This window comes from Mustela erminea, chromosome 19 (assembly GCF_009829155.1).
Source record: "Mustela erminea isolate mMusErm1 chromosome 19, mMusErm1.Pri, whole genome shotgun sequence".
NCBI lineage: Eukaryota > Metazoa > Chordata > Mammalia > Carnivora > Mustelidae > Mustela > Mustela erminea.
In genome coordinates, this window is record NC_045632.1 from 57904558 (window position 1) to 57919854 (window position 15297).

The 15297-nt window shown below is 57.0% G+C and overlaps 1 protein-coding gene across 11 annotated transcripts in view; it reads right to left on the reverse strand.

The window, feature by feature from the left end:
- LOC116578735 overlaps positions 1–15297 on the reverse strand; it is a 414337-nt gene that overhangs the window by 162570 nt on the left and 236470 nt on the right. For 5 of the 11 annotated variants that reach the window (XR_004281028.1, XM_032323162.1, XM_032323160.1 and 2 more), the window contains one exon: positions 4247–4376. Coding sequence is in view for 1 of the 11 variants with exons in the window: in XM_032323162.1 (XP_032179053.1) it covers positions 4247–4376 (130 nt within the window). In the remaining 10 variants the exon portion in view is untranslated. Of the gene's footprint in view, positions 1–953; positions 1030–2202; positions 4377–4673; positions 5518–5623; positions 7236–15297 lie in introns of those variants that run through there. The other 6 variants (XM_032323156.1, XM_032323155.1, XR_004281029.1 and 3 more) reach the window with 5 other exon arrangements.

The window sequence follows — 15297 nt, forward strand, 5'->3', positions numbered from 1 at the left end:
GAGGGGAGACGATCCGGATGAAGCAGCTGCCGCAGACAGAGCGTGCCCCCCGCCACCTGTGCCCCGGCACATTTGCAGCCAGCCGCGGCCGCCGTGCTGGGACGTCCCGCCCAGGCCTGGACACATGTGGCTCGGTCCCCCCGGCCCGCCAGCGGCTGGGCATGCGGGGAGGGCCCGTGGGGTGCTGGGTGGGAGGGAGGCACGAGGGGAAGCTGGGGGCCCCTGCGCCCGCAGCAACCTTCGGACGGCGGAGAGAAGGTTGAGGCTCGGGGGAAAGACCTTCCCCAAAGTCGTGTTTTTCCGGAGCCCGTCCGTTCAGGCTGTGCCCCGAGCACAGGAGGAGAGAAGCGTGCGTTTTGCTGAGTTTTAGTCGGCGTCCACGGGGTCCAGCGGGGCCCGGGGAGCCATGGTTCGCGTTAGTCCCCGTGGCCTCTGTGCGGATGACCGTTCCGGCCACTACCCAGCTGGGCTCTCCTCATTAACCCGGTCACACGGGCTGATAAGCCGGGGAGGGGGGAGGGCGGAGCTGAGCCCCCACAAGGGGGTGCGGGGCGGGGGGCGTCTCCGGGCTCTGCTAATTGGGGTTCTCTTCTCCTCTCGATGAGGCTCTGCTCTTCGTCTGAGCAGACAAGATAAGGAGGAAGCTCGGCTTCCCTAACAAGCCCGCCTGGCAGGGCCGCATGGTCACTGCCGAGCCCCTGGCCTCTGCAGGAATCCTGTCGGGTTTGGCTGTGGAATCGCTCTCCTCGGGAAACACGGACGAGCGGTCGCTGTCGCTGGGGAGTGGGGTGCCACCCGGAGCCCCTCTGAGGGCCACCGGCGGAGGGCGGAGGCTGCCTCGAGCTGCCGCGTCTCCCTCCTTCACCCAGAGAGATTTTCCTCCCACGGCTGACCCGTTTGCTCATCAGGATTGCAGAAGTGCTGGGCGCCAGGGACTCCCCAAGCCCCGGCTGCTCTCAGGCCGCAGGGGAAGCGCCGGCGCACGGGCAGAGCGCAAGCGAGGACATCAACCGGGCGCTCCTTTTGCGTCTTTTTTCGCCAGAAGGACGTGGGAAAACAAACCATGATTCATCAGCACCTGGTTTTTTTCAAAAATAGAAATAATACCCACCCCTCCCCGAAAATAAGCTTCACTCGGCGAATTTGTAAATTAAAGCAGGGAGATGCTTACTTCAAATTTTTAAAGGCCCCACACATCCGATAGTCCAAACCAAGAATACTATTTGGCGCGGATGCGGATTTTTCCCTCCTATCTGAGCATACAAAGTATTGTATGTTATATTGACGTTCGGGCTAAATCTTTCCCTTATAAGGTGTTTGACATAAATAGCTTTTATTATGGAATTCTTCAACAGAAGGCGCACACACATTTCCTCAAGGTCCCAGCTGTTATTGTTATCCTTTGAGATGTGGAATTGGAATCCCAACTTCCAATATCAAGTTTTTAGCACAAACCCTATAAAATCTATCTTGTCAGAACGTGCCAGAACCTCAAGGCCCTTCTCGGCCGAACAAGCTACAGCTGGGGCTTCACCCTGACGGCAGAGGCCGACTCTGCGTGTGGGACGGAGGCAGCGAACCGGCCCCGGTTTTCGCCCGGCTGCCGGCCGGCTGGGGAAGGCGTGGGTTTAGATTAGCCGTGTCCTGCGCCGCCTGACGGGGTGACACGGGTCCGCAGGGCCGAGCCCGGGGCCTGGAGATAGGGCCCGCCAGCAAGAATGCGGGGGATGTTTTTCTTCGGAGGCGATCGAGGCTCACAGACCACGGGGGTTCTGTCCGTGGTGACAGCCTTAACATTTGCCAGAGCCCTGGACGCCGCTGCACAAATGGCATTGCCCACCCTGGAAGTGAGAAGGTAACGTTTATTTTTGTATTTTTTTCTCTCTCTCCCATATACAGACTGTAGAAAGACCACCAAGCGTGCGCCATTTTTTTTTTCCACCATGATGTACAATTCACATTTGTTAATCAAAAAAAGTGCCCGAGGTCATCCACCTAGACTTTTTTTTTTCCTTCTTCTTCTTAAACAGGAAACGGGTTTCAGATGTTTATATGTTAAAAAGTAAGGCCACTAATCTGTTTAGCCATTTACCAGATCCTGGCGAACTCCCTCGTACATTTTAATGTTCAGACCCCATAGAATGACATTCATTTGATCCCTCCTGTTATTTAGAATGGAAAACAAAATCTTTCGATAGTCACCTGCTTTTCTGGGATGGTTCCCGCAGAGGTAAAGTACATGAGTAAACGAATCCGGGTGTTCGGCGGAATCGTGCTCACGGGGTGTTGCTGTTGTGTCGTGTGTCTGAAAATCCAACATTCTCAGGCCATTCTTTACAACGGACTGTGGTCACACGTATTTCCATGCGTCTGTCCTCCTCGGATTCGGAATGGAGGTTCACAAACGCACGCAGTTGGGAAGTCCACAGCAAGGGCAAACAAGTCCTTCCAAACGTCAGAGCTCGCTCTTTGAATCCGCAGGCTATTTTCCATGGTGCTTCTCGAGATTAGGCCGTGAACGGTCACGGAGAAAAACCATTTTCCTCGGGAGTCCGTGATCACTTGAAAGGACTTCGGCCTGACGTTTAGCAATCAAGGTTTTTGTTTTATTGCTGGAATTTTTTTTTCTTGCCCTGGGGCTGATAATTTCAAACGGCCGCGCTGCTGGGGAATGCGTCCCTGTTTAGTGTGGCAAGTCAGTGATATTCTTCTATGGTGGGAGGTTTATGCTGGTAAATGGCTAAACCAGGAGACAGCAGCACAAGCGGGGGAGGTTTGAATGCTTTTTTAGTGAATTTGTTAGTATTCAAAGCCCTGGTTGAAAAGACGGTTTTAAACATGGACTCGGAAGGAATCCTATCATTTGCTGACCCTGGGTCTCCTGGCCCCTACTCCCTACCCACCCATGTCTGACCAAATGCTTTACGTCTGCAGACTGTGCGAGGTGGCAAGCGATGGCTTTGGAGACATTCGGTCAGAGAGAGAAACGCTAGACTGGAATGAACTCTTAAAAGAGCTCACTAGTTTCTGGATGGGTAAGAAAGGTATTTTCAAAAATTAAAACGCAAAGACTCATTCTCAATTCCCTTACTGGTATCCTCCCCTACCCTCACCCCACTATTATTCATTGTTAATATTTTACATGAATATAATTAATATTCATTTGATGTGAATACAGTTCATATTCACCATGTTATAGAATATATATATTGATATGATATTCTACGATGCCAAAGTATAGTTGTTTTCTTTTTCATCAAACTTACAGAGGTCTGATGTCCAAGGTCCTTTAAGTGGAGTTTGGATGGATATGATTAACACAATTGAAAATACGTGACTTTGGGCAAATGAAAAAACCATTTTGATTTCCTGGGGCACGTTTTAACTCAGCGTTCAGAGGACACAAGGCTGCCCCGGGACGGGTGTTCGGCACCCCCAGCGCAAACACGGTGACAGACGGCGACAGTGTCCCCTGCACTGGACATGAGCAAGAGTAATAGCAAGTGGTCCTCTTGAGTGAGAAGCTTCTGTCGAGCGGGTCCAGCCAAGCGTCAGCACCGCCGCTGAGGCTGGTCCACGCGGAACAAATCCCACCTACCCCAGGCTCCCTCTCCAGGACGTGTCTGCCGCACCCGAGCCCGAGGACCCCGAGTCTTGCCCAAGGACAGTCCTCCTTCAGGAGCCCTTTGCAATGCAGCAGGGTGCTGGGGGAGCAGAGAGGAAGCCCCGCAGAGCATCTGTGCACTCCTGAACGGCCAAGGAGCGAGCAGACAGAGGGAATTAGTCTGAGGAGGGGGCAGACTCGGGGCCGGGGAATTTCCTGCGTGGGGCAGGCTGTGGGGCGTCGGGCTGGCACTTTCTCCCGTGTGAAAATCGTAGGACACGAACCACTCTGGCCCAGCACCTTTTTTTTTTTTTTTTTTTTTTTTCCTCTTAACCATCTCTCCCGGTCCTGGACTGTTACGAACAGAAAAAAATGCCTAAGTCTGCAAATCCCGAGCAATCGCCGTGTCAGCTCGGAGCCGAGATGTTTCCCAAACGAACACCTGGGCGGTGTAAATCAGCACAGCGGTAAACACTTCAGGCCCGGCAGGCCGCGGGCTGGCGGGGCGGCACCCTCCCACCCGGGGGGCTCCATAAACCAGGCTCTGGCCCGCCACCATAAACGACCCTCTCGCCCGGGGAGCAGAGCCCCTGCGACCAGGCCACGCAGATAAGGGATGGCCCTCGCCGCTGTCCAGCTTACCCTGGGCGGCCGTCCGGAGTAGCTGCCAGAGGTCTGTGTCCTTGTGAATGCTTTGTGACACCTAGAGAGGTGACCGGGACCCGTGGCTTCAAGGTGGCTGTTTTTGAAGGCGCCCACGCAAAGATAAAACCTAAAAAGGAGAAGAAAAGAAAAGGCTTTATTTTTTAGACACTGGTGATAAAATCTTCACAGGAGCAGTGACAGTAACCAGAAGACCTGCACGGAGTGTCCCCAAAGTTAGCAGAAACCAAAGTGTCATTCCCTGCTTGAGAACATAGTGAATTAAGACATTAAATGACTCTGTTTCTGCGCGCCGTCCTAGCCTCTTGCACGCCTAATGAGGGAGCGTGTGTTTCGTGAAAGCGATTGTTACAAAAAACCCCGAATGGGGGAAGGCAGACGGCGAAACGCGCCCGAAAAAGATCACCTCCTTGGGAATTTCTTTAGATTCTGATGCTCTTCTTAAAAAGGAGAAATCTCTCCTTATAATTATCTGATTAGGAGAAGTCTTTTAAATGACATTTTCTGCCTTCAGCCAGACAGATGGGAGGACAAGCAACATAAACTTTATAAACGCGGCCTCCAGTTCAGGCTTTTTACAGCGTTCTACCCACAGCATAGAGCAGAGAAAAGGAGGGAACCCGAGAACAGTTTCCCTGCCTCTGGGATCGACCCTGCACCAAAGAAAAATAACCCGGAGAAATTAGTCTGCAGCCAGGAACGAAGCCGGGATCGAATGGTTGCTGATCGGAGCAAATATTTAGACGGGATAAGTCAAATCGAGCATTATTAAATAAAGCTTGTTTAATATGTCTCGAACAGAAAATGTCTTTTAAGGAGCGTTTTAAACGTGGTCTTGGAGATCCGCTGGGGCACGTCTCGCGCTTCAGTGGGGGCACACGGGATCTTTCCTACGGCAGAAACATTGGCGATTTCCCTTCACAAAGCGTTTTCCCCCCGTGGGATAAAATGAAAGCAGTGAAGTTTTTAGGTAGCTCATCAACACTGTTAACACAATCAATAGGAGAAAACTGGCCCCTGGTTTCAAGTTTATTCATCCAGCGGAATGCAGCCTGGGCGCCTGGGTGACAAGGGTGACAGGGGTGACGGGCAGCAAGCCGAGGGCCTGCGTGTGCGTGTGTGTGTGTGGGGTGACGGTTTCCCAGCTCAGTGCAGTGGGGCAGCAGCGGACCCGCGCTCTCACCAAACCTAAAACCACTCTCTAATGGGTTTTACAATATTTACATTTTCTATTTTATTTATAGAATGCCAGATGTCTACATTCAAATGAAAAAAAAAATCACTGGGGATATAAAGTCCCACCCCTTCCCCACATCTGCTCGCTCATGAGACGTGTGTGTCCCTGCTGCAGCGTACCTGCGTGCGCTCGCCACCTCGGACGGGGCCTGGGGTCTCTGCAGGGGGTCGGGAGGGGAGATGGGGCGTCTGCTCCCACCGTCTGTGCAGCCATGGGCGTGTCTTTAATTCTGCGCCACATTTCCTCCTGCTGTAAACAGCGAGGGGGCTGGGAACCTGCGGAGGCTCGTCCCGCCTCGGGGATTCTTTGCACGTTTCAGCGACCACCCTCTGGCTCCTGGCCCTCTCCCGGCCCTCCTCCCGAGTGTCCGGGAACCAGCTCACAGCTGGGCCGAGAAGGGCCGGTCGGGCCCACCCCGTGCCGCGGTGTACGTGAGTGCTCGGGTGGGTGAGCTATCACGTCTCTCTTCTTCGCCCTGAAAGCGAGCCTCTTACTCACTCTACCGTTTCCATCGCCAACCGACTTGACCCACACAGTGGACAGGGGACCCGCCACCCACAGCCCCTGTCTGATTTATCAGCCTGAAACGTCGCTACACATCCTCTCAGGCAGTTCGAGACCCTGCAGATTTCCTTTGTAAAACCTGATCTCTCCCGGGGCCCTGGCTCGGGAAATTTTATTCCCTGTCCCAACGCAGACAGATGAGCGGTGTGCCTTCCAGCTCAGACCCAAGGCCTGTGCAGCCACCCTGGGCTGCAGTGTGGGAACGAAAGCTCCGCGACATGAGAGTGTGGAGTGGCGGCCCTGAGTGCCGTCCTTCGTTCCTGGGCAGGTGTCGCTGCCCCCTTCTTGGCAGACACCGCTGATGCCCGTGCATGCTGGCCCGGGGGACGGGGGCCCTGGTGATGGCCTCCCAGCAGGACAGCAGGCAGCCCAACAGCAACCCCTGTGCTGAGCTTTCTGGGTCCTCATCAGGCCACAGGGTTCGGGACAGCTGGAAATGCTGGCAGGGAGGTGCTCAGAGTGTGGTCTGAACCCCAGGTGGACAGGCAGTGGCCCAGGGGACTGAGGCCAGAGTTGGAGCAATGCTGCTCTAGAAAAGCCTTGTGTGCCACTCCGGTTGGTCAAGGAGAGCGTCTAGGAAGCCTGGCTATCCGTCCCAGCCTGGGGCCACAGCCCTGCCCCTCTCCAGCATCAGTGTGGGAAGCCCGGAGGTCGGGAGGGGCAGGAACTAGAAGACTGGGTGTGTGTCCTTCCTGGGACGCAGGGAAGAGAACCAGGGAAGGGGTGACAGGTGGGTAGGGAGGGAGAAGAACACGGTAGGGCAGGGATGAGTGGGGAGGAGAAAGGGAGGCTCTGCTAGCAGCTGGGCTGGAGCCCCGAGGAGAGGCAGGGAAGGGGCTGGCGAGGAAGGGGCAGGATGGACCCCGCATCACCCTCCCCTTCACGGTCTGGCCTCTCGGTCAGCTGGCCGGAGCTCGTCTCCGGCTGTTCCCACCCGAAGCCTCCCAGCCCCCTGCCTGGTGAGTGTCCCTTGGGTTCCCTAGAAAGCATGGACAGCGCAGATATCTGGTGCCACAGCAGAGACTGGGGAGACGCGAGTGCTTCTTACCAGCCCCGGGGCAGTTCCATGGACAGCCGGGGACCGAGACCCCCTGCCTGGACCCTAAACTTCTGAGGCAGGCTTCTTGTGTGAGCTGCCCTGCCTGACTGCAGACAGACAGCGGAGGCTTTGCTCTTCTTAACCGCACCCCGGAGACGCCCCGTCGGGGGGACCAGCCTGGGCCCAGGGGCTGCAGCAGCCGGAGGATCCCCGACGCAGCCCGGGCTGTGCGTGGCAGGGAAGCAGAGACACACGCACCAGGGAGATCCTGTCCCAGACGCCTGCTTCTGGGGCTGCGGGCAGTGAGCGTGCCCTCGCTAACGCACACGCCCAACTCCCAGCCCAGGGCCTCGCCGTCCACGCTGGGGAAACAAAGATGCTCTGAGCCCAGGAGGGGACTTCCACAGAGCTCCCTCCTGTCCCCATGTAGCTTTTTTTCCTCCTCGGTAAATGTAGCATAAGACAAAACAAAAAGCACAAACTTTTAAAATTTTCTAAGAAGAAACTGCAAATCTTGGTGGACTGGAGCCTCCACGCCTGTTACGTGTCCTCGGTGACTCTGGTGCCCCGCTGGCCCCCTCGCTTTCTGGTGAAGCGCGAGCCTCTGTAAGGAGCGCGGACCGGCAGAGAGCATCTAGCAATCCAGGCGCTGTCTGGGGAGCGTCACAGGGCCTCACGCGTGCCCTCTGGCAACCACCCTGTGGGGCTGACATTCCTTCTGTGCCCATTCTGCAGATGGGATAAGTGAGGCGCAGGTGGCCTCCCTGCAGCACAAGGATAGCACGTGCCAGAGCTGGGGTGCGAACCCGGGGGGCTCGGCTCCCCGTCGGCAGTCCAGGGAGGAGAGGCTGGCACTGGGGAGCTGGAAGATGTCATGTTTTCTCGCACAACCTCTTAGTGTCCAAACAGCGGCCCGGCCAGCTCTGCTGCTCTCCATGGGGCGCTCCTGCTTCTGAGGGCCTCCGTTCGCTGCCCCACAAAGGGGGCTCAGCTGGGGTGGTCCCGCAGGTGCGCCGCCCGCCCGGAGCCCCCACCTTCCAGACCCGGGCGCGGCCGGCCGCTTCCCTCCTCTGTCTCTTCTCCCGGGGGATGGTGACAAGCTGGGGTCTGTCTGTTCGCAGGGAACGGAAGAACCCTTTCTGGAAACACCAGACCTCTCTTCGCCGAGACAAAGCTCGGGGCTTGAGACAGGAAGAAAGTGGGGCAGGCTTGGGAAGCAAGCAGGAGTGCCGGCTGACCGGCAGACCCTCCGCTGCCCTGACCCAGCTCCAGCCTCTCTGTGACGGGGAGCCACACGCCGCCCCCAGCTCCGCCGAGATGTGGGCATCTCGAAACCACAGCGGTGGTCGGAGGGCAGGGTGCCGCAGTGCTGCTCTGGGGTGGCTGTGGTTTCTGCAGAACCAGGCCCCTCCCCAGCCAAACCCCCACAGCCTCGGAGCCCGGGAGCCATGCCCCCTCTGCCTGGGCCCAAGAGCCTCCCCCTCGCCCTCTGAGCCCCCCCCGGCCCCGCCGTCTAGGCTGTGAATGGGTCTAGTCCTGCCTCTGAAGTAGGGCTGTGAGGATTATGTAAGATGATGACCCATGCTCCTGAAGGGCCAGCTCAGAGCCTTCCAGAACCTTCCACAGAGTAACAATAAGAAACAAACGGCACAAGTTGGGTACCGACCAAAGAAGGTAGGGGGAACACCTCGGACGCATTTTTCGGATACGAATCCCAAGGCACAGAGTGGAGCTGACATTTGAGCCCAGGGGTCTGGTGGAAGGGCAGCCAGCCTCCCTCTGCGGCCCCACCACACACCTGACAGATGGCAGCCGTTACTCTTATTATTTTGGCGGGGGGGGGGGTGGATAATTTTTTGTTTCTTAAAAAACGTTTTATTTGGAGATGACTGTAGATGCCATGCACTGGTAAGGAACGACCTGGGACGATCCCTGGACCTTCCCCCAGTTTCCTCCGCTGGGGACATCCGGCATAGCTGCAGCGTGACGTCACAGCCAGGATATGACATCGGCACGCCCACAGCGTCAGGCAGGCCCAACAGCAGCCGGCTTCCTGGGAGCGCTAGGTGTGCGCTCAGACCCCGTCCACGCGGGACCCCCCACCCTCCCTTCCTTTTACTGAACGTGACCAGACACTTGTGTACCTGATGTTCAGACCCCCCCCCGCCCCCTGTGGTGTTCACCCCCCACCGCCCCCGGGAGACGCAGGTTCCGTGAGGTCGCAGGTTTGTCGATGGGTTTGCTACTGTTTCCCCCGCACCGGGAATAGCACTTGTCACTTGCGGCTTTAGTACTTATCTTTCAATGGATGGATGAACGCACGACGTTTTCTCACAGAGCCAGACAACCTTTCTGAGCTCCCTTAATAAAAAATCTGTAAAATGGGCTGAACACTCCCGACTGGTGAGGTGTGATGAGGACCCGGCCACATAAGGCGTGTCGTGTGTTTGGCCCTCGGCGTCAGCAGGGTCTTGGCCCGAGAAGTCGAGCCGTGTGTCCTCCCACACCCAGGAAACTCCCCCTGCGCCCCTGGCCTGTGTCGCTGTCCTCCAGGGCCTCTGGGGTTTGTCAGGCCCCGGAAAGGGCCTGCGATCTTTCAGCAGTCAGAGCATCGCTAATCAGAGGTGTGCGGCCCTTGAAGGAGGCGGGCCTTCTGGAGGGCGGCATGTGCGTCTCAAGTACCTGCGTGAAGTCTGCTAATTCTGCTCACTCAGAACAATAAACAGCTTAACACCCGCCCTCATTCTGTGCCCTGGGGCCCCGGGGCCCTGCTGGGATCCAGGGGACAACCGGCATTTCCTCCACTCCATGGGGATGAGCCCCTGCTTAGCACCAGGTCTGTAACCCAGTCCGAACCTACCAACCCCAGGGCTCTCCGCAACCCACGCCGCCCCCCACACCGCCCCCCACCCCGCGGTGTCAAAGCTCCACAGGGATCCCGTAGAGGCAACAATGTAACATGCCTAATCCTAGACACGTCTGCTAGTCCCCGTCCGCCTGTATGGTTCCAAACTGGCAGGGATTTGAAAAGCAGCATGTTTCTTCCTATTGCAAAATAAGTATCTTATGTGCATTATAAAAGGAAACATTCCTTACAGAAAGCTTACTAATGGGGAAATGGACACATGGAAAGACTAATTTATTGCTACCCAGAACCCAGCCGTGTAGGGATTAGCTGCTTTACGCGTTTTGTTATATTTTCTCGCTATCTCTCCTTCTTTATGTATATATATATAAAACATAGTTAGAATTATATAATTTTAGATCTAATTTTTTCATTAGCATTTTTTAAAAGACTTTATTTACTTGAGAGCGAGCGAGCATGAGAGGGAGGAGAGCAGAGGGAGAAGCAGGCTCGCCGCTGAGCACGATGCGGGGCTCCAACCCGTGACGCCAAGATTATGACCCAAGCTGAAGGCAGACGCTTAGCTGCCACTTATCACCACTTTCTCATGAAATGTTTCCATCTCTTTAAATATTATTTGGGAACATGTATATTTTAAGTTAAAAGAATCGAATCCTGTAGCCAATGATGAGGAAGATGCTTCTGCCCGTGTGGACAGAGAAGCCAGGACAGGACACCCTGGGGATATCGGAGCCCCAGCCCGTCCCCTCCTGGCTGGCACGAGGGCCGCTCCTGGAGATGCCCCTTCCTGCACGAGGATGTGGAGGAGAACCCTCGGACGATCGTGTGGGCCTGCCTGTGTGTTCCCTTAGTAAGCTCCGGGTGGAGGAGTGCCGGCTCCGCGGGTGTGGACACTTCTAAGCTCCCGTGTATACACTGACGAATCGCCGGGAGAGGCTGTAAATTCTTTGACCTGTCCATCAGCTGTGCACACAAACGCCTGTTACCCTTTGTCGACACTGGGCGTTAGGAGCTCTCCCCTTTTTTGTGTGTTTTATTTTGTTTCGCTGATCCAAGGAGCAAAGATGCGAAGCCAGCCCTGTGGCTCTGACACAGCCGACTTCTCTCCTGACACCTTCATCCCCACCCGGGCTCTGAAGGGAGCTCCAAACCCAGCAGCCAGAGCACAGGGAGAGCTCCGGCTGGGTGTGAGGAAAACGGAGAAGCTCCCAGTCCGCGTAAGCACCCCACTCCCTCTGCAGAGCTGAGTGGGGACGGGGGCGCCTCTCCGGGCAGCTACCCGTCTTGGCTGCCTGCAGGGAATTCGCTCTCCGAGAGGCCTACCCAGGAACTGGGAGCTGGAGGAAGGGCCACAGAGCCTTCTCATGAGACTGTCCCTGGGGAAAATGGTTTGCAAACTCTCCCCCTGCGGCTCAAGCTGGAGATAAGGAGCCCGCCCCCATGAAAGAGCAAATGGTCCCAGTTGAGAAACTTCTGAAGCCCGTGGTGGGGGTTGGGGGGCAGGACTCTTGGCTTCAGCGGGCTGGCGTCTCATGAGGCCGGGGGCGGGGGGGTGCTCCTTGGGCCGGCGCCCCAGTGCCTGACCGAGCTGCCTGTCACTGCGGATTCCTCCGCCTCGATGACACGGGGCTTTGGGGCATCGAGAAGAAGGGACAAGGGGCTCACGCTGTGTGCGAAACCCAAGAACAACACAAGTGTCTGGCAGGCGGTGCTGAGCCCTCCTGCCGCATTCCCAGGGCCGGTGCCCTCACCCAGGACCTGCCTGTCTTCTCTTCTGCGGGCACCAGCTTGACTTTCCTTACATGGAGGAGAAATCAACGCAGAAGTGAGCCACAGAAAGGGTACAAATCCGTGGCACTGAGCACACTCACTGCGCTGTGAACATCTTTGTCCTCCCCAGAGAAACCCGACCCAGCCGTCGGCACTCCCCACGCCCCGTAGCCGGCCCAGGGACCACGCGTCTGCCCTCTGGCTCATTTATAACCTGCCCATTCCGGACCCTGCGCGCCAGCGGAATCCTGCCCGACGCGCACCTGTGAGCTTGCTGCTTTCCTTCCGCCTGGCCCGGCCCAAGGGCTGCCAGCCATGCGCCTGTCCGCGCCCCCTTTCACGGCTCAGCAACATCCGGCCGTGTGCATGGGCTCTGCTCTGTCTCCCAGTCACCTGGTGATGGACACTTGGACCGTTTGCAGCTCTGGCTGTCGTGAACAGTGTGGCGAGGGACATTCTTGTACATGATTCTACTTAGGGGCCTGTTTTCAAACTTTGGGGTACGAGGCCAGAAGTGGGATTGCTGGATCTCCCGGCGACTCTAGGTTTAACCTTTGGAGGAGCTGCAGGTCGGTTCCCCTGGCAGGTGCCCCGTGGTGGCCACCAGTAGCGCAGGCGGGTCCCGACCCCTCCAGCTCAGGCTGACCCTCACCGCGTCTTCCCAGAGGCGTGTCCTGCCCTCCCCATCTATGACGGAACAATCCCAGCAACGGCGGGGCCTCCTCCTGCGTGGTCACCCGGCCCATGGTCTACCTGAGACCCCTTTCACGTTCTGATGCCACCGTTCCCTGACCCCCTCTCCACCTCTCCGGCCTCAACTTCTTCCTTGAGAAAACGGGGCGGCTGGAGCTGGGTGAGGGGCTGCTTGGAGCCCAGCCGGGCAAGCGGTGGTGTCACAGGAACACAGCTGGGGGGCCCCATGGGAAGGCATGCAGGGTGCTGTCAGAGGCTCCTAGGGGGACCACGAGCCTGTGTCAACTTCACAGCTCACTCTGTTGCTATATGTAATGCAAAACGGACGATTAGAGTCACAGCTAAGGAAGACAGGCAAGCGCTTCTGATCCGTGAAGACATTCCTGGGGCGGGTGGATGGGAACCAGGCGGGTTTTGGTGTCGCTGTGGTAGAGAGGGTGGTGTGTCCGGGGGCAACCCCCGCTCCAAACCAGTGACTGTTAGGAGAGACTGCACGCACCAGCTCTGTGACCCGGAGGGCCTTGTGTGCAGCCCTTCATGGACCCAATCAAGGCAGTGATTTACAGACAAAAGGCCTTTTGGGGGCCACCTCTGGCACCGAGGTCTGGGGACTTAGGGGACAAAGCCAGCATCCATCTTCAGCTGTGATATGTTCCTGTCAACAGTCACTCTAATGGAAACAGGACCCAACAGGACAGTGTGGCAGCCTCCCCTCTACGCCACAGAGCCCTGTTCTTCTTGGGTAGTAAAGGGGAGGGGAGAGCTGCAAGGGTGCAAGGCAGGGGCAGGGGGAGGGCAGGGCTGCAGGGCAGGGGAGGGAAAGTTTGCAGGGCAGGGGGAGGCAGGGGGAGGCAGGGGGAGGCAGGGCTGCAGGCAGGGAAGGCCCTGCTTTATTTCTGCAGTTGTCTGGGCCCCCTTGGGCTACCAGGAGCAGAACCAGCGTCCCCTGGAAGTCTAGCCTCCCGCAGGGAGCAAGGCTGAGCACGGTGCAGAGCCTCGCAGGCCCAGATCTGGAAGGCGGGAGTCCCGGACGGGGAGGCCAGGCATGGGGGGCTTCCGAGGAGGACAGGGACTCGCCCTGACCTTGGACAGAGGTGGGTTCGGACCGTGCTCTTTCTGGCAGGCTGTGAGCTCGGGAAAGTCTCCCGTCTCTTCCAGGGCTGCACTGGTGTCTGCAGAACGAGGATGGGAGGTTTCCACCTGACGGGGCCGTGAGGCAGACAACGCCTCGCTGACACGCGTCAACAGTTGTGCGAGTGTGGAAAAGGGGGATGTGTTGGCCCGTGTCGCCCAACACAAGTGTAACTCAAAGCGCACACGTGATTTAAGACTTTCGAGCGACCACGTTTAGGAAAGACACAAAAAAGAAACAGGTGGGGTGGAGTTTAAAATATTTTAACCCAGTATGTCCGAAATATCACCCCACGATTAACGTAAAGACGGAGCTATCTGAAATTCCTTCCTGCCGCGTTTTCAAAATACGGCAGCATCTCTCCGTTTGGACCAGTTCCACGCCCGCGCCCAGCAGCCACGTGCAGCCGGGGGCCTGCGTACCGGGCAGCTCGGGTCTACATCACCACGGCCCCGACGCCGTGTTGTATCTGCCGGACAGCCTGTCAGTCCTGACTGGCCTGTGGCTCCTTAGCGGCACCCATGCGTGCTCCCTGAGGTGGGGGAGGGTGCAAAGGCGGGATCCGGTGGGTTTTTGCAAATTCCACAGCTTTCGGGTTCTATACATTTGGGGAGGGGATTAGTTTAAAAATCTGTTTGTAGACAAATAAATATGTGATGTGGTTCGCCAAGGAGGACGCTCGGGGCAGGGTCATTTCAAGAGGGTGGCTGTGACATTGGCTACCGGGCCACAGAATTCCGTCACGCGGAGATAACCGGTGACCTTGACGAGGGTGGGTCAGGGACGTGGTGAGGGGAAGCCACACTGGAGCGGATTCGAAGGCCAGGCGATGCCATTTCTGTGTTTTAAGTAAGAAAATCTGGATGGACGCTCACCAGACTGTTACCTGGTTGTCTCTGGCTGCTGGCGCACAGTGGTGCGTCTCCTTTTCATCTGTCTGTTCTAATTTTCCCACAGCAAATGTGTTCGTTCAGGGATTACGAGGTTTCAAAAACGGACGTGATATACTGGGATGGTAATAATGTCAGCTTTCGGGGTGGGCACACGGAGGGGGGCGCAGGCGTCACTGACCGAAGTTGGGGTGCGAAGGGGCTCTGATTTCCCGGAGATTCCGTAACGCCGAAGCTCTCAAACCCCCGTCCGACCCCCAGTTAGCCTCACCTCAGCCTGTGAGGTCCTCCCTGACGTCCTGCCCCCATTAGACTATAAGCAATTTCGGGGAAGGGGAAAATTTTGCTGTGCGTCTACTAAATGCCTAGCACTCTGCTCGTCTTCATCTTATAAAGATTTTTTTAAAAAATATATTTATTTGACACACACACACACACACACACACACACACACACAGAGCAATCACAAGTAGGCAGGGAGGCAGGCAGAGAGAGAGGAGGAAGCAGGCTCTCCACTGAGCAGAGAGCCCGATGCGGGGCTCGATCCCAGGACCCTGAGATCATGACCTGAGCCGAAGGCAGCGGCTTTAACCCGCTGAGCCACCCAGGCGCCCCTCGTCCTCATCTTATAGATGAAAACAATGAAGCTCAGAGGGGACTGGATGGCCGGGAGCCCGGGGGCGCGCAGCCTGTGGGTTGCAGGGGCAGGTGAGTGGCGGGGACGGTAACCCCACGCGGGGCTTGCTCCGGGCCGGCTCGTTGACAAGCATGGAACTAACTCCAGTGCGTTCGCCCCCTCCCAGCGGCCGTCAAGAGGGAGGCACTCTTCTTGTCCCCCG